The sequence below is a fragment of the Dermacentor variabilis genome, chromosome 4, assembly GCF_050947875.1.
Source record: "Dermacentor variabilis isolate Ectoservices chromosome 4, ASM5094787v1, whole genome shotgun sequence".
In the NCBI taxonomy this organism is placed as follows: Eukaryota; Metazoa; Arthropoda; class Arachnida; order Ixodida; family Ixodidae; genus Dermacentor; species Dermacentor variabilis.
In genome coordinates, this window is record NC_134571.1 from 134,939,908 (window position 1) to 134,953,738 (window position 13,831).

Here is a 13,831-nt window from a genome sequence, read left to right on the forward strand (position 1 = left end):
GGTAGTTGGCTTGCGTCTCAATTTCTGACGTGCGTCTCGGCCATGGCTGCGCATGGCTGTAATTGCGGCAGAGCGCAAACGCAGCTGCGTACCCTTCTTTCGAAGTAACTGCTGCGTGTGCAAGGAGTGGGAGTTTTGAGACAGTGTGGCATCATGTAAACTATCTTCCCGTGCATTTAATATTCGAGGTTGCGTAATCTCGAGTTCCGGTGGCTCGTTGGAGTGAGAGGCAGATGAAGCTTTTGCTCCCTGCTGCTGGTGCTTCTCATGATAGCATCGTCCCAGTGCGGACAACACTATCAGCTGTGGAGGCGGAGTGCATGCAGAAGCGTGGCTGGCTTCGCTTGATTCATACCACCTATGTGAAGATATATATCGTCGATGCGGCACGAAACCGTATTATTCCTCGCCAACTCCCAAATTCATCAATTGCTTTCTCCTTCAAGTTTGCTTTCTTCGATTGCCCAATAATTTGGAAAATTCTGCGGCCCCTTTCCGTGTAAGAAAAATCGATCGCTGACTGTACTTATTTGAAAAAAAGGTCAAATTTCAGCACAACAAAATTTCACTATAACGAATTTTACCTACTTTGTTATATCAAGCGTTAACTGCAACAATAGAAATTAAAGTGAATCGTTATAAATGCTGTCCATTAACTTGCCTGTGAATGTGCAGCAAACTGCCATATAAGACTTCTGAACTTTTTATGACATCGCGTGAGCGCTGACGACACGGATTGTCAGTGCCTTATAATAGTGAGAACAGGCAAGATCCGCAATAGTATGGGCAAGTGCACAAGGTACTTTCCAGTGTGAGCATTATCTATATAGGCTGTTTACTTCACAGCTGCACGCACCCTGCTTTTGTTAACGGCAAAGCTTCATGGCTCACAGACAATCCCTCCTATGTGGTGACATATATGCCTTGCAAACTTGCCGACTACAATTTGTAAATTGCCATATGTGTCGTAGTTTAAAAACTTAATTAGTAAAATTATGTTAATTATCCTGTTATGCTTCTAAATTTCTTGTGCAAATAATGTTCACCTACCTCATCAGTAATCCAGTTCAGCCACAGATTATTAAAAAACATTTTTGGCAATCTTCACAAGACCACGCAGTACTATATAGTTGTAAGCACAATTTCGCAATGACATCGCAAACTTTACATGCTTACATATTTTTTTTCCATATCTGGTTCCCTCTTAGATTGCAGTAGTTCAAGGAAGTTGCTAAGCTGATGCTTTTCTAAATTTTTAATGCAATGTGTTCTTTTTTAACAGTTAACTACCACCATCGATGCTGCCAAAATTTGTGACCTGAAAGACAACTGAGCTAGAATTTAAAAGTGGCACCACCACTTGTCTGTCATTTCCTAGTTTTTTTTCTTTGTTTTTCTGGATAAGCAAGGCTCTACTCACAGTAAGTATTCGCAACCCCTGAAGTGCAAACTTTTCACCTAGGCCAACTTAATATGTTTGCGCATGCTGTCCCTTTAAGGCTGCGCAGCAAAGAAAGAAAAAGAAAGTCAGCTTCTGGGCATAATTAAAGCAGGTCATGTGCTGACGAAACATAGCATTCCATTAACACAGACAACACTAACACAACTGAATGTGAAAAGGAGTGTTACCTCCAGTTCGGGTCTTAGAGAATGCAGCTGCCAGGTCATTCTGCTTGGGCTTTGTTTTGGCTGAGGCCTTCTTCTAGTGGAATGGAGACAAAAGAACATTAGGGAAATGATGGCCTAGTACATCAGCAAAAACTCCCGATACGACATGCAGCAGTCATGAGCTACAAGTGGTAGAGAAAGAAATGGCTGTGACCGCGAGCCCCGGATAATGTGGTGCCCAGGTCACGAGGGCCTGGAAGGTAACGAGGGAGCGAACTCCATCGCTAAAGTTCTCACTAACCGGTCAATGGGGCGCGCTCTCATAGTGCCTCCGAAGGTCCCACTGCAAATCACATCTTCAAATTCACCACCCCCAAATCCATTTCTTTTCTACTGGCACCCATTTCATTGCTTTAATTGACTACTGGTGATTTATTCTGCACTGCTGTAATGTTGTAATCATCATGTCACTGTCTTGATATTGCATAGTCACTATATCACCAAGGACAATGTAATGCTATCATGGACAAGGAAGCTCATGAAGATGATAGCGTACAGTCAATGACTATTTTTCGGACACACGATTTTACGGACGTGCCTGATAATGCCGACACTTTCGCGGCACTGCCATGCACCCCATAACCCTAATGTGTAAGTACATTTAAAATTCAAACAGTGAAGCCCTTTGCCATCCAGTTTTGCAGACTATCTGCCATGACCACAGGTCCAAAACAGCATTACATGGGCATTGCATGGCGCACTTTTAATCGGGATCGAGGCCGATCAGGATCAAATTTTTTTATTGCGATTGGTTACTTTGTGCAAGCTGCGGGAGGGAGCCAATCGCAGTCAAAAATTTTTATTTTGATCAGGATTGATCACGACCGAAAATGTGCCATGCAATGGTATCGGTATTATTCAAAGCCACCACCGCCTCCATTTAGATTATCTCACAGCCTCGAATCAGCGCCCTCACACACCGATCTGCTGGCAGCCGTAGAAGTATACCCTGTTTCAGTAGTTACACGCAGCACAGTGGAAGCTACAGGTTTGTTTGCTCCATCAGGCAGACAACATCTTAAAGCTGCTGTTCCGTGCCAAGTCGTCTGCTAGTGGCGAACGCGGCAGTGGCAGCTACAGCATCTACTCAGACTGTAATTGTGCAGCGAGATCAGCTGTTGTAACAGCAGCAGTAGAAAATTCGTTTCATATGTGCTCCGACATCAAAAATGCATGTCTTCAAGATATTTCGAGATACAGAGGAGAAGGAGGGTTGCAGAGACAGCGAAAGCAGAGAGTTCAGAAAGAGCACTCAGCCAGCGTGTCACAGGGGACGGTGGCTCCATCTCTTGATACCTCTTGTAACATCCACTTGTAAAGCTGCAGTCGGTGACATATGTAAGTGCAGACATTTTCCTAATAAGAATTCATGCAGGTTTACTGCGCCCCTTCTGCCCTGTTACAAGCATGTTCAACGCCAACTTCTTCATTCCTTTCGCATAAAAGAGCAGCTTGGAGGGATGCCACTTTTGCAAAGGAAGAAAGCACTAACAAGGAGGGAGTCCTGCGCGGTGTTGTGGCCATTCCAACTACACGTATGAATTTAGCCATTGTCAAAGCAATTGATTGTTTTTACTCTTTGAATGCAAATTAATGTCTGTACGGCAGTGCTGCATTATTTTGTTGTTCATAGCCCATTTTCATTTGCACAAGTGAACAACTCTATTTTCAGTATCACAGAGCCTCAATAAATATTTTATTAAAGAAGAAAGAAAAATCGTGCAATAAACCGCTCTGCGACCTGCAGAGAAGCTTCCGAGTAAACACCTGCCAACACGACCACTTGTCAAGGCAATTTAGTCATATAAAGAGTTCCAAACTGTGGCACTACACCTCGGTACACTAGAATCTGCGCTCACGGGTCGCGTAGCCTTGGCTCTGCTGCACGGAACTACTGAAACAGAGTATAATTTGGTGCTGTCGTTAGGCCCAGCTGCTCTGAGGTTTGCTATCAAGTGTCCTGCTGCTCAGAGTTGAGTTTTCAATTTAAAGGATTCGCCGCTGTTGCTCGCGGCGCCGAACCCGCATTCGTCATTCTCACCAATGGCGTCGACGTGCAGAAAGCACAGCAAGGATATAAAACATTGCATAAAACGTTTCCTAAAGCCCGCTCTGCCACAGTACAGGGGGGTTACATGGTCAAGCATATGCACTTCATTGCAGTGAAGCATGCCGCATGAAAAGGGTGGGAAGGGCCCACAGCCACGGCACATAGTATGCGTTTCCTTAATCACACATTCATGCACCCGCCATCTCCTGTCGTAGCACAAGGACCGAGACACCTAATAAATGTACTGGCAGGCCATTAGAGCTATTTCTGACATAGCCATGGTGATTTGAGCCCTTGAGGGCAGGTAAAGACATGCATTCATATCTTTGGGCCACCTTATTTCTCTTACATTTTCTAGTCCCTAGGGAGTCCAAAAAATTTTACATTGACTGTACTTGAATATGAGGGCCACCCTTTCCTCTAACAAGCAGCAAAGACATGATGTGTCGAAGTTCATAAATGCCTGGTAGCAATGAAAGGCCACCTATGTGGCTTCAAATTGGCAATTCTCATGTGACATTATGTCTTCCTCAGCACATGCTTGATTGAACTGAATGAAATGTACAGGACAAAGCAATAAGAATCTGAGAATCCCCAAATTATGGGCCAATTATGTTTTAGAAGCAGAAGTTAGGAAAGATATTTCACTTACAGATGTGGGCGTAGGCTTATCTTTCTCTGCCTTGACTGGCTCACTTTTTGGTGGTGCCGGTGGCTTAGATTCCTGCAACAAATGGACAGCAGTGGAGGAAGTATGCTTGACAAACATGCTGCACTACACTACAATATGTGAATATAGAATAAGCATGGTATCAACCAATATACATTACAAGCATAATGAAAAACAGCACTGCAAATACACAGCTCAAGTAGTTATATGTTCGAAAGTCGATCACATCCATGTTTCATTCAAGGTTTATCAAAAAGCACGAAACAAACAAAACCACAAGGTAAGACAAGTGCTGACTTCAAAACTGTGCTCACTGCAGTAAAGAGGCACATTTAAATTGCTGCCAATAACATACACAGACAAAAGACCGTAAAAGTCAAAGAAATAGCAGTGGTCAACACATCAGGACAAGAAACTATAGGGACCAAGGTTAGGTTCATTACAACAATGTGTGAGTCAGCAAGCGAAAGGTCTCAGAACTGTCCGGACCAATGACAGGAGCCAAAGAAGCTTTTTTTTTAATTTATTCTCCTTCTTTTGACCTCGCAGCTCGTTGCACGAAGCACAAGACGCACGCGTCAGAGTGCGCCATATATAAAAGGTGGCCGAGGAAGATGACGATGGCCGCAAGAGGGCTCCAACAGTGCTGCCATTGGCCACACGTACGGCTCGTGTCATAGCAGGCGTGAGAACCTTTCTCAGTCGATGACGGAGGTTACAACTCATCGTGGACACCTGGGCTCCGGTATCTATTAAGGCCGTCAAAGGGACACCGTCGACGTGAACATCAAGTAAATTCTGGTTCGTTCAAAGCGTCAATGGAGGATTTCGACACGGCGAAGATAATGCAGCACTACCCCCAGGATCTGAAGTGAAGGCGCTAAAATGACGGAGGACAAAGAAGAAACAAACATCACCTAGAACACCTAGAATCAACATCAACATCACCTAGAGCACCTAGAAGCCCAACTGCACAGCTTGATGAGAGAAGATAGAGCGAAGCGGGCCTTCTGGGATTTTAATCGTTTAACCAGACGACCGAATTCCTCTGGCAGAGTACCCTGTCCCACCTACGTGGCCAGCCTCGTCCTAAGAAGAAAAAACAAGGCCCTGGGAGCTCAATTTTCACCGAGGGAAACGTCACGCTACCGGAGGACGTCAAAAAGTGTCTGGCTTTAGGGCCGAAGTTTGCCGTGAAGCCCCGGACCACCGCTCCAGAAAAGCTTTCCCTGGTGCGAAAAGTGTCCAGTTCAGCTCCCGTGAGTGAAATGGATCGGTGCGTTTCAAGTGGCGTGGACGTTCTTCTACGGGACCAGTGTGACCCCGGTCGTACCGCAATTAAACGTCTGGCATCTTATTTGAAGACGAACGCCTACTGCATAATCTCATCGGACAAAGAAGGCGGCTTTGCCATCTTTCCACGAGAGACTTACAAGGTGAAGGCATTGGAAGCTTTAAATTCTGTTTTTCATTGTCACCACAACGGATCGCTCAATAAGTTGAAAAGTGAAGCGAAGAAGCTGTGCGAAAAAATGAATCTGTCAAAATTAGCTAGGGACATTAGAAATAGCAAAGTCAGCACTCTTGAAGTCTTCTTCAGCGCCAAGACCCATAAAGATAACTGCCCTCTAAGGGTTATTGTGTCGGAGCGCAATATGTGGCAGCAATGTTTAGGTCCTTTTCTGTTAGAAAGGCTGAAGCTTCTAACAGTAGACGACCCTTACCTGGTAAAGGACTCTGCACAAGTAGTCGAATACTTGTCAAGACAGACAAAAACAGAATTAGAGGCCTTTTCTGTAAATCTGAAAGATCTATATTATAGCATGCCAAAAGCAGAATTGCTTCAGTGCGTCCAGGAAGGCATTGATAGTTTCGGCTCCCTAGCTTTTCAGAACGAATCTGGTATTCCGGAAGACAAATTCTTGGCTATGCTAGAACATTACCTGGCTTCCACCTATATTGAATGGGACAGTTGTTTGTACCTGCAAAAGAGTGGCGTCTGCATAGGGTCGTGTTCAGCTCCGATCCTGAGTGACTTATTTTTAGCTCGTGCTGGCAGAACCATTTCTAGCAGTCTTGAGGGTAGTAGCGTAGTCAAAGTTTTTAGATTTGTTGACGACTTCCTAATTTTGGTAGATAAAAATATCAGTGACGCCGACTTGGTCGTTAGTCAAACATTGACAACCTTCAGGCAGACTTTATTCCCCATTGAAGTGACCCACGAACTTTCGGTAGATTCTTCCATCAGGTTTTTAGATCTTAGATTGTTTTTAGCAAGTAACCACGTCTGTTGGCAGTATGAACCTCGGGCTACTAAACCTCTGCTACCTTTTAGTTCCTCTCACTCTAAGCTAGTTAAACGCAGCATTGCTAACATGTGCCTGCTGAATATTTTTAAGAAGTCTTGTCCACATCGAGCTGCGGCGAGTTTTCTTAAGCAGATTGACCGCCTGGAAGAGGCAGGCTATTCGCAACCTGTTTTAGTGTCCGTAGCGGAAACAATCCTGAAGAAGTCGCGAATCCGCCAAGCGCACCAGGAGTCACCCCGCGAAAAAGAAAAAGTTGCTGTCATACCTTACATACACCGCATGTCGCATAATTTGAAAAAGATTGCAAAGTGAGCTAACGTAAATGTCGTGTTTTCTGCCCCGTGCAAGCTCTCTAAGCTCTGTAGAATGACCAACCCTTATTCCCGCAAGGCACCGGCCTGTGCTACTAAACACGATAACAAATGCGTAGAATGTCAGGCAGGAGTTGTTTATGAGCTTCCTTTAGATTGTGGTAGAAAGTACGTGGGCCAAACAGAGCAGTGCCTGAATGATGGGCTGAGGCAACACAATAACAAAGTGAACAATGGGAGGGAGGGCCACCTGGCAATTCATTGTAGAAATTGCAAATGTAAGCCAGACTTACACGCCTGCGCTGTGGTTGCCAGAAGCCATGACAAATGGGTAAGATTAATAATTGAGGCCAAAAGAATCATTGAAGCAGCTGATAACTGCGTAAGTGTTGCATCCATATCACTGTCACGCAAAGAACTGCTTTACCTGAACGCAAATGCGCCCTGAGAAACTGTGATAGCGCTCCTAGTATAAATCAGTGGCGTTTTTTCCTGATTAAACGTTGTTGGAAGCGGCGCCCTGTGTGTATGTGTGTTTCTTCTTTGTCCTCCGTCATTTTAGCGCCTTCACTTCAGATCATGCTTAACCAACACGCCCAACTATCCATCCTAATGTAATACCCCCAGGAGCTGCATGGTCTAGTTTTCTGTCCGGGAGGGTCCATAATTCGTCGGCGACGAATGGCGGCATGGCTGGGGCGACGGGGACCGACACCGCTGAGATGACGGCGAGCGGGCAGGACGACTGTCATTGACGGATACGCCTGAGGTAGGAGGCATACAGCGAGGCGAGTAACGGCACGGGTCGGCATATGGGCGATGAAACGGGGAAAAGGAGCTCGAATACGGCGACATCCAATAGGTGTGGCAGTGGCGAGCGATGTGGCCAATGCGGAAGCAACGGAAGCAAATGGTCTTGTCATCCGGAGTTCTCCACTCGGAAGGATTGCAGTATCTGGGAGGGGAATACAGATCACTGTGAGGCGTAGCTGTCGGCACCGGTCGAGTGTCAGGTAGAGACACGGAGCAGGCAGCAGGAAAACTGAGGTTAGCAAATTCTTGCCGCACAACTGCCTGAATGAGAGATATCGCTGGGGCTGGTTGGTCAATGGTGGGGTCAAGTGGGTCTGGATAGAATGACGCAGGACTTGTCGCCTCGAGTTTGCAACGAATAATATGTGTGACGTGCTCATTTAATGGTGGTGAAGTGGTAAGGTCGACGCAAGACGACGTTGCAGCCGTGTTAGGGAGCCGGGAGAACTGTGGAATGACGCGGCGGCATTCCTTGACAATGACGTCGATGGTGGACACATTGCTTAGGACCAACAAGTTGAACGCCTTGCCGCGATCCCTTTGAGTATGTGCCCAACTTTGTCAACCTAGGCCATTTTGTTGTCGACTTTCCGGCAAAGAGCAAGCACATCTTGTATGTACGAGACGTACAATTCGGTAGAAGACTGAACTAAGGTAGCAAGCTCTTTTCTAGCAGCCAGCTGCTGACTGGTGGGATTTCCAAAGAGGTCGCTGAGCTTCTCCTTGAAAGCATCCCAGCTAGAGATCTTGTCCTCGTGTGCCTGGAACCATACACGAGGAGTTCCGCCCAAGTAGAATAAGACATTCGCTAGCATAATGGTAGGGTCCCAGCGGTTGTTTCGGCTAACACGCTTATACAGGCTGAGCCAGTCCTCAAAGTCGACATTATCTTTGCCGGAGAATATGCCAGGATCGCGGGGATTGGTAACAGTAACGTACGTTGTTGGCGGGGTCGCAGGAGTAGAAGCAGACGAGGTGTCGTCACTGGGAGCAATGGCGGAAAGCAGGATGGTGCGGCCGCTGCGGAGCTCCGTGGCGAGGACGGGGAACGGCACCTTCAACCAAAATGTTACGCGAACAAAGGATTAAGAAGTGGAGACTATTTACAAAGGATAACTGCAGCGCTGGCCAGTTCAGCCGACAGCTCGAGAGCCAGAGAGCGTTTGTCGTCTTCACTGGGGCGCCCGCGTGCATCGTCCACAAGAAACACGCAATGTGCAGGTATCAATATGAAGACTACTTGTCGCAGAACTATCAAGTCTGTTAAAAGCATGTTCTACTATATCAATTGAAATATCATAGACAAAACATTAGCCGTCACAAGGAAAGAATGCGAGAGTGCTCCCCTTACCACCGTCAGGTACCGAACAGTATCACCAGTATCAGCAATACAACTCAGACCAGTTATAACGCAACTGCTTATTAGCGCAGGACCGGATATAATGTGGTCTTTTCTCATTCCCATTTATTTTCCCATACAACCGAATGTATACACATGCATACCGCTTAAAGTGCAGCAGCGTGAGACAAAATACTGGTTATGATGCAGAAGTCAGGAAATCTCGCAGACAAGCGCGGCAGCAAGCATGCTTCTCAACGAGATGTGCTGGCTGGCTGAAGGGAGGAGGAGATGTGGAACAAGCGAACATACAAGGGACGAATGGAAAAAAGAAATGCAAGAAACACTGGCAACGTGCTGGCTCCGCTGGCCCGCGAGGGTTGCCTAGGTGACAGAAGCCTTTTACTCTGTATTTGTCTACGAGAATGAACTTATATCAAAGGCGAGCTTCCCGCAACCGCATGCTGCCCAACACCCCCACCAGATTGGCCAAACCAGAACTGTTTCATTGGGAGTCAGCAACCAAAGTTACGGTTCGGTGCAAGTCAATGAAATGCTTCGCAGTGGCTGTACGCCACTTGGAAAACAGAACAACCACCTTGCCCAACAAAAGCGAAAGCCCACCCTAGTCGTATGCTTCAATACCCGGACACACGCGACTGGTCTACATGTTTTGCATGTGCAAAGCCCATGAAAATGTTTGTTTCGGTTATAATGCAGTACCACTTAAGTCGCCAGAGTCACGAATTTCCGCACTATAATTATAGTGCGGGAATTCGCAACTTCGGCGACTTTACGTTATAAGCAGTCTATGTGGTACTACTGGCGCCACCGTGCAGTTTTTTTTTTTTTTTTCGCTGTCTTACACTGCACTATCATCAGGGTCGGCTAACGAAAACAGTTAGTCACAAGAAATTGCGTTCAATTCCCAAAGCATGCTGAAAGCCTTAAAATATAACAACACTTACGATACCTTCAGAACGAGCTCGCCTACAACGTCCGATTACCGTAGAGCTTGATGACCGATGCCCTTACCAAATGCCCCACCAAATGCCCCACCAAATGTGCCTGCTCTTGGGTGAACACAATGCAAACAATCATGGTGCTCTGCTCGGGGAATTTATCCTGCAACGCTTACCCAAGCCTGCTTGCCTCGTCAAAGCCGCCTCGTACAACATGACGCAAGACCACTGATGTGGAGATGCAAGACCACTGATGCGCTTGGCTAAGCTAACCGACAAGATCCGCGAGGCCACCACACTCCTTCGTATCTGACACACTCTTCTGCGTTCCCTTTCCTATTGCTCATGATAGTAAGTACCTGCCCACCAACAGTTGCACAGTAGATTATGTAATCATGCCGTTTCTGTGATTTTGTTCAGTTCCAGTTGACTATTCTGGATGTCTGAAGGCTGTGACACAACCTCGCTCACCTGTTTGCAAGGAGGGGGCTTTGCAGGTGAAACAGCTTTTCTCTCTGCTGCAGTTGAGACTCCGTTGAGACGCTTTCCAGTGCCTCGTGTCCTCTGCGCTGCTTCACAGTAAATGGGGCACACACTGCAAGTGCATAGTGAAAGGGTTACGTGAGAGCGAAGAAGATGGAGCGCAACTGCAAAAAGCCACCGGTGGCAGAACCACCAAACCTAGAATGTCAGGCTAGCAGATGGCATAGCTGCTCATGCTGTTTACCGTGCTTGTGGGTGCCATTCAGAGCTTCAAAATTTGCAATTTGAACTGCCCACCGTGAGCAGCAGCTTACCGCGATCCTTGAAACAAAATGAGTACAATCATTGCACTCTGCTGATACTACCATATAAGCAAGAAATTTGGAGGTTAACAAGGAAGCTGAAGAACCTAAGGACTATGCAACGAATAACGTAATGAGAAATTATAGGCACAACGTTAAGAGACAGGAAGGCAATGATGTAGATTACAGAGCAAACGGGGAACCGGAAACGGGGTAGCTGATATTTTAGTTGACATTAGGAGGGAGAGATGGAGTTGGGCAGGCCATGTAAAACATACAGCACATAACCAGTGGTCCGTTAGAAATGCTAAACGGGTGCCGAGGGAAGGGAAGCACAGCTGAGTATGGCCGAGAATTAGGTGGTGTGATGAAATTAAGAAATTTACAGGCGTTAGATGGGGTCAGCCGGGGCAAGGCAGGGGTACAAGGAGATCACTGGGAGAGGCCTTCATCCTGCAGTGGACAAATAATGTGCTACTGCTGATGATGAATCATGACGCCACTAAATAATTCAGTACAAAGCAGCTCCACGGATACAACTGGCACCAACACAGAGTTTTCATTTTGAACAAGACCTTTCTAAGTGCTGACTCAAATGGTGACACTTGCAGGTGTGGACACCTGTACTTGCAAATCATCAGGCAGCTTTAGAATAATATTTTCAAACAAATGTAAATGTCTCATGTACATAATGAAATTGTGTTGTCCTCAGTGCGCATGCTGCTAGGTTTCTGTGGCCTACCGGGGCAGTACTTCCCTAGCCGTAAGCACCAGCAACAGAGGCCTTGCAACAATGAGACACAATGTAATAATAACTAAACTTCGAAATAACATACGCACAGGCAAAAGATTCGAAGCAAGATTTCAGGCATCCGGCAGCTATCCTACATTTTATAGCAACACACAACTCGCGCACATGTCCCTATTGCAATGATCCACCAATGACTGCTGTGGTGCGTGCTGCCGTAAAGTCACACTTCAAGGCGGAAGTTGCGCTGCCATAAAGCCACACCTAAAAGAAAAATTTGTGTCTATGGCGGGGGGCTGACTTCGAAGCTAAAGATTCCAGGACAAAAAATTTGCCTTACATTCGAATAAATACATTAAGTCCCACCGACTTATCAAGTTTTGACCCCGCATGCTCCAAGATGCAACAAGACCACATGATGAAATTCCTCCTGTCGCAGTTGTAGCGTCGTGTAGCAGGGGGTCGCATGTCGATCGTTGTAGCGAGCAATCAACAGGACCTCGGCAAGCCCCAAAAGCTGGTTATTACTTGTTCACAAGTTATGATTAGTTTCATGACACCTGCCAATGCGAATACAGCTTCAACACTTAATGATATCAAATTATAGAACTCATAAACACCAAGGCCCATATCCCTTGCCCAAATGATTTTATATATCTGATGCTATGACAATATATCACTTGCATTCTTGATCAAAAAGTGCATGCGAATTGAAGCCAATAACAAAACTAAAAACAAGCATTCTTTGAACGAACATGGGTACTAAAGTATCACAGCCAGAGGCCAAGAATAAGCTGGAACTTTACCTCAGCTTGATGGTGGATGTCACCGCTTCTGTTAGTCTGTCTATGCAGTCCTGCAAGATAACAAAGACGTCTGCATTCTTTGATGTTCAGTGCTGATACTGAGATACTTTCATGCTAGATGCTGCATGCTTGTAAACTAAAAAAAATTCTATTACAAGTGATAAGAAAGCCAGAAACACAATGGTGTCAACACTCAATATCAAGGTAAGACCTGCTATAAAGGCAACCATACTTCAGATGCTTTAGAGGCTAATTAAAAGTGTCCCCACATCTTTTCAATTTTTATTATTTCGAAGAACTACAAGTGAGCTAGTGACTCAAATAAGCACAGAAAAAAACTTGAACTTAAAGGTTAAACTTAATGCGATGCAATATGTGCCTCGACTCACCTCCAAGTTTGAAGGCTGGGCACTGAATGCGTGAACTCCGGTCACAGTTGTCAGGTCCTTTCTGGTTTCAGGCACCGACTGGCTGGCTGTCAGGATGATGCGGTAGAGCTATGGCCATGGAAATGAGAGTTAATTCTTTGTGCAATCCCAGCAATACCTCTCAATGGCTACAAGTGAGCGAGAATTCTTCCTCGTTCTTTCAACAATTATCTTACTTTGTAACATGCAGAATAACTGACAGGTGAGGTTTAAAGGCCAAGTGCAACAAAATTTTGGACTGCATAGAAACCCTTGTTTCAGACAGCACAGACATAGAGCAGCCTCCATCCCAACTTTTATGTTTCAAACACAAATGGATGAATCATAAAAAGTTAGCAAAAATACATGCTTTTGAACCAAAAGTGAAAAAAAAAAGAGACCGCTGTCATTACTGTTCACCGGGAGTGACGCATGGCCTAGAACGCTGAAATCCAGCATAGCTCCATGGCATGAACTCCGAGATTAGTAACACCCATGGTGCCATTAAAATTTTCGAAAGTGACATGTTGAGCTCTTTACATCATATACGCTAACTACCACTTGCATGCGTCGTCTGGTTAAGTGCTATTTAGAGGCTGCTAAGAAGAAAACTAGAGGAAGTTCCAAATTTAATTGCAGTTGGCCTTTAACATCCCTGAATAACACAGGTGCTAGACACTTTAATGGGGGGGCTTCGCGGTTAATTTTGTCCGCATGGGGTTCTTTAAAACGCACCTAAACTTCGTACGCAAGCATTCTTGCATTCCATACCTGTCGAAACCCAGCCAGTGTAACCAGGTATCAAGCCCGCCAGGGCACATTCTGTGGCAGAGCACCGCAGCCTCTGAGCTGCCATGGCAAATACTTAAATAATGAGAAAATATTCCTACCCATTACAAAGCAACAACAGCATTGCAAATGGCTCCAGTGCAGCTTTATCCCTGCAATATTTCAAGCATACCT

General features: G+C 45.7%; 1 protein-coding gene across 2 annotated transcripts in view; it reads right to left on the reverse strand.

Moving 5' to 3' along the window:
- Positions 1-13,831, reverse strand: part of LOC142579805 (uncharacterized) — a 28,327-nt gene that overhangs the window by 12,463 nt on the left and 2,033 nt on the right. Inside the window, exons 4-8 of one of the 2 annotated variants that reach the window (XM_075690382.1) lie at positions 12,851-12,958; positions 12,462-12,511; positions 10,594-10,717; positions 4,371-4,442; positions 1,630-1,699 (exon numbers count right to left, since the gene is read on the reverse strand). In XM_075690382.1, the coding sequence (XP_075546497.1) occupies positions 1,630-1,699; positions 4,371-4,442; positions 10,594-10,717; positions 12,462-12,511; positions 12,851-12,958 (424 nt within the window). Of the gene's footprint in view, positions 1-1,629; positions 1,703-4,370; positions 4,443-10,593; positions 10,718-12,461; positions 12,512-12,850; positions 12,959-13,831 lie in introns of both variants that reach the window. The other variant, XM_075690381.1, reaches the window with a different exon arrangement.